Source organism: Pelophylax lessonae, assembly GCF_965119305.1.
Source record: "Pelophylax lessonae genome assembly, chromosome: 4".
Classification (NCBI taxonomy): Eukaryota; Metazoa; Chordata; class Amphibia; order Anura; family Ranidae; genus Pelophylax; species Pelophylax lessonae.
The window spans coordinates 456825166-456837965 of record NC_138771.1 but is presented as its reverse complement, the minus strand read 5'-3'; the positions used below and the strand labels follow the sequence as shown (position 1 = coordinate 456837965).

Here is a 12800-nt window from a genome sequence, read left to right as displayed (position 1 = left end):
GTGTTCGCTCCCCAGCCACCCTATCTGCATCTATAGACACCGAGCGGAAGGCTTGGCCCCATCCCCTGCTCGCTTGGCACAGCATTTGATTGACAGCAGAGGGAGCCAATCTGCCCAGGGAGGAGGAAGACAGCAGCAAGAGCTGCTGCTCATGTGCACAAGGCTAGATTGGATGGGATCAGGTTCAGGTAGGTATAAAGTGGTGAGGGGGCTAGGATGGATTTTGTAGCACAGAAGGTTTTTTACCTTATTGCATAGAATGCAGTAAGGTAAAAAATCTTAGAGGAGTTGTAAAGTCTCAAGGTTTTTCACCTTAATGCATTCTATGCATTAGGGTGGAAAACCTTCTTGGTTGCTGCTGTCCCCCAGACCCTCCGTTATTCTTACCTGAACTCGAATGTTCCAGCTACGAGCAGAAGCCCAGCAGCTCCAGCCGCTGTCTCAGGTCCTCATAGCCAATGGCTCCCGTTGCTGTCAATCAAATCCAGTGACACGAGGGCGGGGCTAAGTCCTGCTGTCTGTGCTGGGAACTCAGTGTACTCTCCTCCAATGATCAGACTTGTCCTGATTCCTGACATGCCCCCGCTGCACAGTCATTCACTGGCAAGCTCAGTGTGCTGCTGCTTCTCCTCCCCCCAGCTCTTATGCAGTTGAGAACAGAGGGAATTTGATCACTATATGTTGTTTTTATATCTATACAAAAATTTTTGCTTTTCCTTTCTCTTTTAAAGTGAATGGGTTGTTTTACAAGGTGATTGTTTACAATCACTTTAAGTGATTTAGAAAATTTTCCCTATTGATACTGATTACTCCAAAATAAGCTGGTGCTGGGAATTTCTCCTCCACTACCATTTTTTTTTTAAATTCAAAGCTAATGTTTCCACATTGTAAAATGCAGCTACCTAAACAGGGGCACAGCAATACAAAACTGGAACATCTTTCCTATCAACTAGTGTTGCAGCTTTTTCATGAAATCATTTGTTTTGTTTTTTGTTTTTTACAGATCCATGCCTTAACCACCATTGCAAACATGGCAAGGTGTGTGAAGTCGATGAGAGCAACAAACCAATGTGTGTCTGCCAGGATCCTTCTACCTGCCCCGAAAGTGTAGGAGAGTTTGAGAAGGTAAGAATACGAAATAAAGCTCTTACACGTTATTGTAGTTATTACAATAACAAATCCAGAGTATAATTTCTGTTACATCAAAAGTGGGTCCCAGTGAGTAACCCTGAAAAAATAAAAATACCCATATAGCCAGGTGGCATTTGAAGGATTTTAGTGTCAGCTATGCTAATATATATCTATTGTTAAGCTGTTGCTTACAAAATTGTCTTTCTCCATTTTCTCCTGCAGGTCTGTGGTAATGACAACAAGACCTACGATTCTTCATGCCACTTCTTTGCCACCAAGTGCACCTTGGAGGGCACAAAGAAGGGCCACAAACTGCACCTTGACTACATTGGACCATGCAAATGTGAGTCATGCATCTATTTAATAAAAGGGTACTCTTTTAAAAGTTTGTAGAGTCAAGGAAAAATGCACCGCTCCAACCTTTTAAGCACTCCCCTCATATGCTTGCATCAGGTGCTGGCTCAGAGTCCATCACTTCTGCACACATGGCTCAGTATAATCCAAAATAAAACATTGATGGTATGATGTTATCACAGGCAAAACTTTAAAAGGCGGACTAGCCTAAGCACGCATGGCACTGCCCCCATAACCACCCTTCCAACATATTTCACCTGATGGGCTTAATCATAGGTTTTGGTGGCCCAGGGGGTAGGCTCATACGGTGAAGCTTGTTGGCTGATTAAAGTTTTTCCTATGAAGGCATCATCAGTGTGTAGCTTTTTTTCCGAAATCATAGAGAGCATAATCTTGTAAGTCACATATATGCAAAAACAAATACAAGCTAATCAAACCACACAAAAAAAAAAAAAACATTCATGAAATTACCATCAATCTGCATGCTGCAATTTCTTTTGCCATGCAACTCTGGGACAGAGGACCAACTTCCAATTCTCCATTTTCATTTACAAAGTTGACACATCACATCAGAGAGATACAGAAGCAGTCAAGAAGTTCTAGAAGTGAGTTGGTTTAATTTTTATGAAACTGGGGACTTCTTCAATTAAAAAAGACATTAGGGCTGAAGTGCATATACTTATTAAGTCAGGACTTAGATGGGACCTAAATGGAAACGCACAGGGACAGTAATATCGCATCTGCCATACGTAAAATGGCAGGTTCCAGGGTTGTCACACTGATATTTTCAAAATATAAAAACCAGTAAGTAATCATACAATTTTACCTAAATTAAATATATTCTAAATATAAATTTGAAGCCTCCTGAATAGAGTAAGAATAGTATGCCGAACAAAGTTAGAATTCTTACTTATAACACGCAGTAACCTTATCATTAAAGTAATATGATTACTCCCATTTATGGTTTGGAAATTTAAGCCCCTTAGTGACATTTTCCAATAGAATGTTGTAACAGGGCCCCAGGGTGACTGAATTTTAAATTACTGGTTCCAGCAAGTGAAGGTCCCAAGAGGGAAGATGTGATATCCAGCTGCTGGGAGTCAGCCGTCAGTTTCCTGCTGGCTCAGCCAACAATCAGTGAAGCCACCCTTAGGGAATAATTCTTACAATGCACAGATGTGTTTAGGCTTGCTTTGCTTTATAACATTCTGTCTGTCAGTTTCTTTGAATCAGATGGATGTCTGTGAAAAATAAAACCTATTATTTTTTTTGAATGTTTGAAAAAAAGCTTCTAATTTTCTTTAAAAAAAAATAATGTTGCTACCTATTAAACTGTACATTTAGTACAGGTATCATTCCCATTTCCCACCTCTCCCCAGCATTCCCCTAAGCCTTATAATTAAGACTTCATATGTTCAGACATCTCTGGTATGACCAGAGGCTGGTCCTGTTTATTAAAGTCTATGTTTACTGAAAATTTTAGTTTCAGTTACTTTAATTTTGGATGGGTGTTGACTAGTTGAATCAACTATTGCCTACAAACCTTGGGATAAAGGTGGCAAGATCCTTGTTCCCATCTCTGTTGATCTACCACAGTTTTTTTAAGAGGAGCTCATTATGGTTAAGTAATTCATTTTTTTAATTTTGTGTATGCAAGCCATTCTGTGGAAAATCTAGAGTGTGGAAGACCCACAGAGACATAATGTTGAAGTCCTCATAACAGCTAAGAAGCCAATGGCTGAATTATCCTACCAGAATCCACTAAACCCATCTCTTAAAACATTCCTCTGTAATTATATGTATCTCTGTAAAAATCTCATTTTAGCTAAGAAGGTGGGTTCTTGGGTATGGATATCTTGCTGTCAAGGAGATCCTTTCTGTGGCATGTGAACTGTTTCTGTCATCATAAGTGAGAAATACAATCAGTGTAGTACTCCAAACCACTAAGGGAGGCAGTAGATCAGGAGGGGAAACAAAAGCTCCATTTTTAACTGAAATTCTTCTACAGTAAGTATTCAGATAACAACAGGCTGAATAATAGATGTTACGGCTCTAACAATAAGGCTTCTGTTCCTAATGAGAACCCTGAGCTGTAGAGTCAAGAACTGGCCTAATGAAAAACTCCTTTCAGGGAGCCTTGGAGGATGTAAACAGTGCCAAAAGGGATTTCAGCAAAGTGTATTACTTAATCCCCTGAAGTGATGACATTGCTTGATATGTTTTTTGTATAAAACGTACCTGGGCTTATGAACCAGCTGTACAGACATGGTTACTCATATTGTCATTCTTTCGAAATACGTTAACAATGTAAATGAAGATTGTCCAGGTGGCTGGGCTTGTTGCTTATTTCATTAGTTAAGAAATATAAACTTTTCTCCACTTGATTTTTCAGACATCCCTCCTTGCATGGATTCTGAGCTAACTGAATTCCCTCTGCGTATGCGCGACTGGCTGAAGAATGTCCTGGTCAGCCTGTATGAGCGCGATGAGAACAACAATTTACTCAACGAGAAGCAGAAGCTGAGGGTAAGGAATCTTATTTGAAGATAACCAAATCTTGTCTTAAAGTACATCTTTAATGCGATTGTTGTCCTTGTGTAAATTTTAGTTGCTTGGCTGCTAAACTAACTGATATTCAACTTCACTTTTTGAGTCAACGACTCAGAATAAGTGTGCAGATCAGATACTGTATATTGAGTGTGGATTTAGAAGTCCTTATCTGCATGTTTGTTGCAGGTTACTGACTTAATATTTTAAAACAATAGGGTGTAGGATATATTACAGTCTTGCATCCTATAATATCGCAGCCTCTCATTATACTGTATGTCAGAAAGTATGGTAGAATTTTTGACCAATGACCATGCTACAACAATCAGCACACATGATATAAAGAAGACCATAAGACTTTTAAGCATCCCAAGAAACCCAATGACAATTTACTGAATGCAGTTGGAGGCTTAAGCAAAATTGTCATCTTCCAGGGCTGAGAGCCCCTTGATGACATTACTGGCTTTAAAATAAAATAAAATATGTCATAAAAATGGAAAATTTTTAATTTAAAAATGTAATTAGCATGTTGATAGGGAAGGGGGGGGGGGGAAGAACCAGAAAAAGTAAAATATAAGCAGATTCAATTTCAGCTTTAACTATACAAATTAGGCATCTATATGTGTTATTCTCCAGTTTATGGCCAGCTTCAGTCAACAAAGGAGAATGAATGAAATATGAAAATGCTTTCAGGAGAGATCAGTTTTAGTTAATTCTGCAACCATTCACAAATCATTGACAGGTGAATTAGAAGTGCTGTAGACTTTATACTAAAGCTGGCCATAGATGGATAGAATATGGAAGAAAATTCTTAGGAAAAGTCTTCAGAAAATTCATGAAAATTCTCAGAACATTTGAATGTCATTTGAACAAATGTCGTTTGTTTCCGTTTAACATTTGGAATGAATGGACTTTATCAAACTAAAACCACATTCACTTAGAACTTTGCTTGCTTGAAGAGAAATTTCCATCCTGCTTTAGTATTAAACAGCAAATCTTTAATATTAAAGTAATTGGCATTATCAGTGATCACTATGCAGAATTTGTCATGCCCAGTGTGGGTACATCCCTTGTTAAATAAAATATTACAATATGTTTGCTAATACCAAAGCAACATTCTCCTGTTATTGTACATTGGTCACCAAAGAACAATGAGGGCAAAAATCACTGGTTCTTCCAGAATTAATAAAATGTATTGCCTAATTGCTGGTTCCTAGATTGATGATAGCCGCCATTTTCATAGACATGGTTGCAAACCACAATGGGTTGTTTTTATGTATATCTATCTATAAACAGAAAAACCTTAAAGTAAAATTGTGCCCATAAAGTTGTCACCTCAAGTGCCTGTCTGAAAATTGTATTTTTTTGTGGCACACAAAGTACAGGGTCTTCTGATTATTAAAGAATAACCCGCTTTGGTGGTTGCTGATTCTGGGTTGCCCTTTCCTCCCTCCATTACTTTACTATTTGTGATGGGCCATTTTAATAATAATGAGAGGGTAGACAAGAGCCAGAAACCAAAAGAGTGTCACCTTTTTTGGAGTTTACATCCACCCTGCAACATATATCAGCTAGTGTGTCAGCTGGACAATATTAATGTCAATATCAATGTCTGTAGCACCGGATCACTTTAAAGCATTGTCAAACTGACATTTAGGATTCCAGGGTCTAATTTTTTTTATTTTATTTATTTCAAGTTCTTATATAACGCTGTCAATTTACGCAGCGCTTTACATATACATTCCACATTCACATCAGTCCCTGCCCTCAAGGAGCTTAGAATCTAAGGTCCCTAACTCACATTCATACATACATAGCAGGGCCAATTTATACAGGATCCAATTAATCTACCAGCATGTCTAATATTTGAAGATCTTGCATATAAAAGCCTGCAACACTCAAAGTTGACTGCAATAAAATGTTAGCAATACTATTAAATGTACTAATGACTTAGGGCACAATGCGCTTCCCAGAAGTCTGCGATGATTCTAACTGAAAAAATATGATCCTTTATAAAAGGTAAAGAAAATCCATGAAAACGAGAAGCGTCTGGAGGCTGGAGACCACCCCGTTGAGCTGCTCGCTCGTGACTTTGAGAAGAACTACAACATGTACATCTTCCCAGTTCACTGGCAGTTTGGACAGCTGGACCACCACCCCATTGATGGGTATGTAGGACCTTTATTACAGTTGGGGGTGGATAGGGAGGGGCATGTTTGATAGCATTTTTCCTGTTTAGTGCACTTTTTTGGGATACATGCTGGAACTTGATTTCCTACATAATTATGTCATGTACACTTACACCTGATTGTATATATAGCTGGGTAAACTGCCTTCTTCATCTGTTACAAACGGTTGAATTGTTATGACCTTACAGGAAGAGGCAGGCCTTAGTTCTTTTACAACATGAGCACATTCCATAAATGTCACTGTTAATGTCGTACAAACTTGGTTAGAAACCAAGCCCTACTAAATTATCCCTTGGTTGCCAAAGAAGAACAGTGCAAAAGTTCTTGCATGAATTGAATGTTGTGTGACACGCCATTCATGTTTTTGTTCCTGTATGGTAAGCATTTTCACTTAGGAGCCCTCTAGGTTTTTGATTGTCTTTTATTCTGAGAAATGATCACATTTTGATATAAGGAAACAGCTAATTCAGTGATCTACTATTGTTTATGGAATGCTCATGCAGACTAATAAATACATTCCATTTACAATCTGCATGAGTAAATTTGAAGATTTCCCACTAGGATTGTTCAAAAACCTGTGGAGAAGTTGCATAAAAAAGTAGATTTGGAAAGCAAATACTTTAAGAGCCTAATCACACTGTTGGGTTCCGGTGCATTGCGTTAACACAAATGTGTTAAAGTCCTTGTGTTTACATGTATTGTGTTAATGCAGCCCATTTATTTGAATGGCATGGCAACATTTCAGACTGCACTAAAGAGTGGACATGCATTTTTTTTGCACAGCACATTACCACACACGGCAGTGTAATACCATGGGTTGCAACACAGGTAAGGGGCACATTGGGGTACCGTTGGGGTACTATTAACATACATTTCACATGTTCCTGACATTTACAACAGTGTAAATTGGGTCCTAAGTAGCCAAGTCATTTGTGTGCACATTGATAGCAATAGTAAGGATTCATAAAATTAGGGCTAGGATTTTTAGATACATTGTCTACCAGCTTCTGCTTTTTTTTTTTTTTTTTTTACTCCAGAGAAATGAGGCAGGGTGGAAAATGTAAATGCAGAGTAGGTAATATTTTAGAAAAGGAAGGAGTACAAGAAGAAAGACCCAGACACATGTATTTTTATCAATTCTGCTTACCTTTATTTACCATATGTACCTACAGATACCTTTCCCACACTGAGCTGTCTCCTCTCCGTGCCCCCCTCATCCCTATGGAGCACTGCACCACCCGTTTCTTCGAAGAGTGTGACCTTGACAACGACAAATACATTGCTTTGGATGAATGGGCTAAGTGCTTTGGAATCAAGGATGGTACGTATTGTTACAAAACATGTACAGCATATCTACATATAGAAATGACTCCATCTACCCAAATGACCAGCAGGGAAGTTCCAGTTGTGAGAGTGACAACATTCTTGCCTAGGTTTTAGGCTCCTTAGGTTTAGAATAGTATGGAGTAATAACAAAATTTGGATCATGAAATGTCGATGTACATGTAAAAACATTCTTTATTTGGGGTGGAGTTGCAATTTATGTTTAGCTGTTAGCAGACTTTACCCAAAGAAGTCTTGATCCCTAGAGTAATAAAGATTAGGCCATCACACTTAAGCCTAGTACACACGGGCCGAATGTCGGACCGCATCAGCCCCTGTGTATGGCAGCTGAACTGACAGAAGTCGGCCGTTCTGTCGAAGGTTCTTGACCAAAAAGGGCCGGTCAATTGGCTCCCCATGGCTGAGAGCACTGACCAAAGTGTTCGCAGAGTTGAGTGAAAAAAAAACTAGTAATGCGTAGTAGGCTTTAAGACGTCCCTCAACTATTGCTCACATTCTGGTCCCATCTGTTCACCTTTTAGCTTCACGGCCCCAACTCCCCCCACACACACACTCTCCAGTTTTCCATTCCCCCTCATTGTTTATATAGGCTACTAACAGATGGTATACAATTGGTATATCAATCACTGTACACTGCAGTAAGGGCTACAAATGTGCTGGAGGAAGCCCTCCTATATACCCTAAATTCTTCCCTCAACATCCCTCCCCTGCAAATCAGACCAAAATATGGTTTCTAAATACTGTATACTTTTACAGTGTTTCCAATAAGACTTGTCTTGTAGTTATTTTTGTACTTACGAATAGCCTACAGTTGCTCCAAGACAGGCAGACGTCTTATGTAAAACAGATTGTGATTGTTTCAAACATGCAGTGAAGCGGTCGTTTTCACTTCCTGTAGATAAAAACATTTAAAGTAGTTTAAAGGGATTTTCCAACATTGTTTAAACAAGTATAGGCAAGTATTTCAACAACCATTGTGGATACTGATCAGAGAGCAATGGTATAGTCCAAGGAAGAAAATAACTCATTAGTTGATTTCTTTATTGTATATATTTGTTGTTAGGATTTAAAGTATCAGTGGACCTCACAGCAAAGTCTAGTTTGGTTTGAGTTAAATGTTTACATTGAATGTTTTACAGTGTTTCTAAAGCCATAAGACTGTAATAAAAATAAAAAAAACTTACACATATCTGTACTTCTCTATTGCAGATGACGTGGATCAAGACATGATCGTCTAAGCCACACCAGTTATTTTTTTTTTTTTGTCTCATCTGAAATTATTTGTATAATATTTTATTTCGTATCTCCTTTTTCACACTCTAGTTTGTAATATTTGTCTCTCGGGGTTGGGCGGCAAAAAGACAAAAAATTGGTGCTAACTTAGAACAGGTTCTATTAACGGTGCTAAAGACCTTCAGAGCAAGACGCATTAGCGATTGGAGGAGATGACAGCGTTATCACCACTCGCTCAAAATTTCATTGTTTGTCCAGTTCAAATTTCTCTCTCTTCCTCTCTGCTTTCTACACCCCTTCAATTCTTGACTTTCACGTTCTTTCACTCTCCTGAGAACAAAGATTGAATAGAATGGCTTTCAACGCCAACTTCAAGAAAGCAAAGACTTTTCTGTTCCCGTGTTGCTTACCATTTTTTGTTTTAGTTCAGGGATAGCCAGTTAAAGATAAGGGAGCATTAAAGCTGGACTTTAACCCCTTCCCTGCTGGAGTAGCCCCCCAATTATTGCAGAGACACTTCAGCAATGAAGGGGTTAACCCCTGACTCGTACCCCCGGGTCAGGCAGGTGGCGGGATCTCACATGACAGGAGCTTCTTTTTTCTTTGGAGCAGGGAAGTTCCCATCTAAGCCATGCACAAGGCTGGGTTATCTGGAATGTTAATTTCAATTTTTCTAGAAAATTTGGCATTAATTCATCGGAACTGAGGCACAGGACTCCATAAAGAATAAAAGATTAAAAAATCTCTCTCCTTTATTCCTTTCAGTTTTCTGTGGTTGTGCTGTGTCTTACACTTTATTAATGAAATAAAATATATACATTTGGATAGATGCTTACTCTAAAAAAGCTAGTTTTGGTTTGAAGATTGATTATTGTGTTCTGAAAATGAAGAGTAATTTACACATATTTTAGGGGCATTTTTTTGTATCAAAGTGTCGTTTGTGAATTTGACCCTGATTTACTATAGAATATGTTCACTTTTAAAGTAAGTTTTCCTTTATCTTATCTTAGCAAATTAGTTAAAACAAATTAATGAAAATTCACTTTGCAAAGAATACTCAATTCTGGACAAGACAAATTGAAGAAACAGGATCTCTGCTCGTGCATGGTTGGGATGATTGATATCAGCACAACCTCATCTCATTCACTTAGCTAAATATAAATTCACTTAAACTAAAAATTCACTTTGGAAGTGAACGTGCTCTACTCCTTTGGTATATCAATCAATTTCCACCATTTTTCCCGAGATAGTGTGAATCTCACTGGTTGCAAATACAGATGTAGGCAGTCAAAACTACTATAGAATGTGTAATTTAAATTAAAAAAAAGGTATTAATACAATCCTGTACTTATTTGGGACATTTATCACATATATCAAAACATGAGACAACACGTAATGGGCCATTCTTTTAGCAAGTTCATTTTTTACTGGGCTTAGTCAATGGGGTTAAAGAGGAGTTCCTGACTCCCCCCCCCCCCCAAAAATGTTGCAGCTGCTGACTTTTGGTATAAAGACACTCACCTGTCCAGGGATCCAGTGATCTGTCCTCACCCGAGCCATTTCTTCATTTGGTTTCGGATGCAGGTGCCGGCATCTGAAGTAAGGGAAACAGGAAGTGAAGTTTCCTACTGTGCACTAAATCATGCTGTGCCTTGTGAATGGTCTTGTAGTCTCCTGGGACCTGTGATTTGTCCCCGAAGACTGCAGGGGAAGAAGGCCAGGCCGATCTTAAGGCTCAGTTTGCAGGGGCCATCTGAACCGGAAGTGTCTGTCAAAACCAGCTACCCACTCCTGCCCAAAAAGTGCCAAATGTGGCAGTGAAGGGTGCAAACAAGCGGAACTTCCCCTTTCGGGTGAAGCTCCGCTTTAAGCTGTGCCGACATCAATAATCCAATCATGTGAAAGCAAAAATCCTGTTTTGTTTTTTTTTTTTTTCTTGCACATAATTGCAAGATTTTCTTTGTAAAGCATATTTCCACTTACTTTCATCTCAGTTGCTAAGCTAAGGGAACATTCATTTTGCAAGCTAAACATGTTCTACCCCTTTAGTAAATCAAAAACAGTGCCTTCTCAGCTCTATTTTTCAGTTTTAATTTTGAATTCCCCTATAAAAGCCTTCACGCTTCTTGCTGCAGTAAAACAATAAAAAATAACACTCTTGCTGTTTACTAAGGTGAACAGTAAAATAAAATAATGTAAAAAAGGATATACTGAAAGGAATATTTGTTAATCTTAATACACAGCTGAAATTTGGCTATATCAGAAAGTTACGTCTTACTACAGCAAATTGTAAAATTATTATGCTAAGATCTTTTATTTCAATAATCTTTATTGGGTTTTTCAAAAAAAAAAAAAAAACAGAGAATCTCCAAACAATGAACAGTTGCAACGTTATATAAAGCTTAACAGCTCATAGTAGTGATAACCAGCAGAACATAAGTAGTGTCCCCTGTGAGTTGAAGGAGCAACGAGATGTGCGAATTAGGGTCCGGAACAATGTCTGGCACCCCGAGACCCCATCTGGGAGCATACTGCGTCTCGGGGTGGAGACACCGCTCCTCCCATGCATTTTTTGTTGATGCAATATACCTTGGTGAGTTGATGGGGGGCTAGCAATATGCTAAGATCTTTAAATGGCATTAAAGAATACCTAAACTCAAGAACAAAAAATAATTATATTACCAGTTAAAAATAATGGTAATATATATTATTACAAGTTTTTAATGGTGATGGCTGCATTTATATACTTTTTTTTAAAACTATTTTCTGCAATTAAAAAAAAAATGTATACCTGTTGTTCCTGATAGAAATCAAAAGTCATTGCTACTTCCTGTGCACGGAAAATCACAAACTATGTTGAAAGCTTTCCATCTCATCCTATGTGAACTACACAATTCCTCATGCCTGTGTAATGGAGGTGTTTGTAATCCAAATTGGGGAGAGCACTCTAGGACAGGAAAACTGTTACTGGCAGGATCACAGGGTGAAAATAAAGAGAAAAAAGCAGCCCAAAAATAAGAAAATGAATGCAGCCAACACACCTAATGACTTCTAAGATGCAATACATTTGTTCTTTGGTTTATATACATTTTATTATAGCTACAAATGTAATCTGTAGTGCAAAATTAAGCACAAATTGTTGATGTGGCACCACATCCAATAAATAGTGGCTCAAAAATAAACAAAGAATGAAAAAAAGGACTTTGCAGGTTGACACCAATAACCCCGAAATTAAGGAGATGAGTACTAGAGTAAGCTTATTTATAATGCAAAAGTCAAAAAATCAATATAAAAGAACTGTATTTAACACTGATGGATGTCATTATATTCCCAAATGGGATAGCAGTGCATATAGCCCATACACACCTAACCCATAGATGTAAACTGCATAACTACAAATGTAACCTATGTGGATGGGTAGTAATTGTAGGTATTTTATTTTTGTTTTTGGGGAGTTTTTTGCTTAAAATACAATATTTGTATTGATGAAGTAGGTTGAAGGCAAAAAATGACAGCTCCAGAAACTGTCATAAATGAGGCCCAATACAAATTATGAAGATTTTTTGGCTATCCAGCAGCTTTTAAGTATATAGATAAAAGGTACACTACTTGGATGCAATAGTAGACCTAATAAAACAGCTTATAGTAACAATTACAACAGACTCGCTATACGCAGACAGGATTCAGGCAGAATGCTTTTTGGCAAGTTGGATCCTAATAATAGTGAAGTTTCACGATTAGCACCACACTAACAGCCTATTGCTGTTTCCAGACATATTAACATTTTACCTTTCTGTATGATGGAGATGGTTCAGTGGGTTTGTTGAAATTTAGGTCCATGAAAACAAAACTAAAAGTTCAATTTAGTAGAGTAGTTGGGATCTGAATGTTCTTCACTTCTTCACTTTTGAGGTCCTGGCTTTTTATGGGCTACTTTGTGTAAACATCCAAAAAAGAGTTTCACTTTTCATTCATTGGGGTGAGGTTTGGGTTGAGCACTGC

At 38.1% G+C, this 12800-nt stretch overlaps 1 protein-coding gene across 1 annotated transcript in view; it reads left to right on the top strand.

Moving 5' to 3' along the window:
• Positions 1-9542, top strand: part of SPARC (secreted protein acidic and cysteine rich) — a 30605-nt gene extending 21063 nt beyond the window's left edge. Inside the window, exons 5-10 of the mRNA XM_082257188.1 lie at positions 1004-1125; positions 1354-1474; positions 3878-4011; positions 6052-6200; positions 7394-7542; positions 8775-9542. Of these exons, the coding sequence (XP_082113314.1) occupies positions 1004-1125; positions 1354-1474; positions 3878-4011; positions 6052-6200; positions 7394-7542; positions 8775-8803 (704 nt within the window). The 3' untranslated portion in view covers positions 8804-9542. The remainder of the gene's footprint in view (positions 1-1003; positions 1126-1353; positions 1475-3877; positions 4012-6051; positions 6201-7393; positions 7543-8774) is intronic.
• The last annotated feature ends 3258 nt before the right edge of the window (positions 9543-12800 follow it).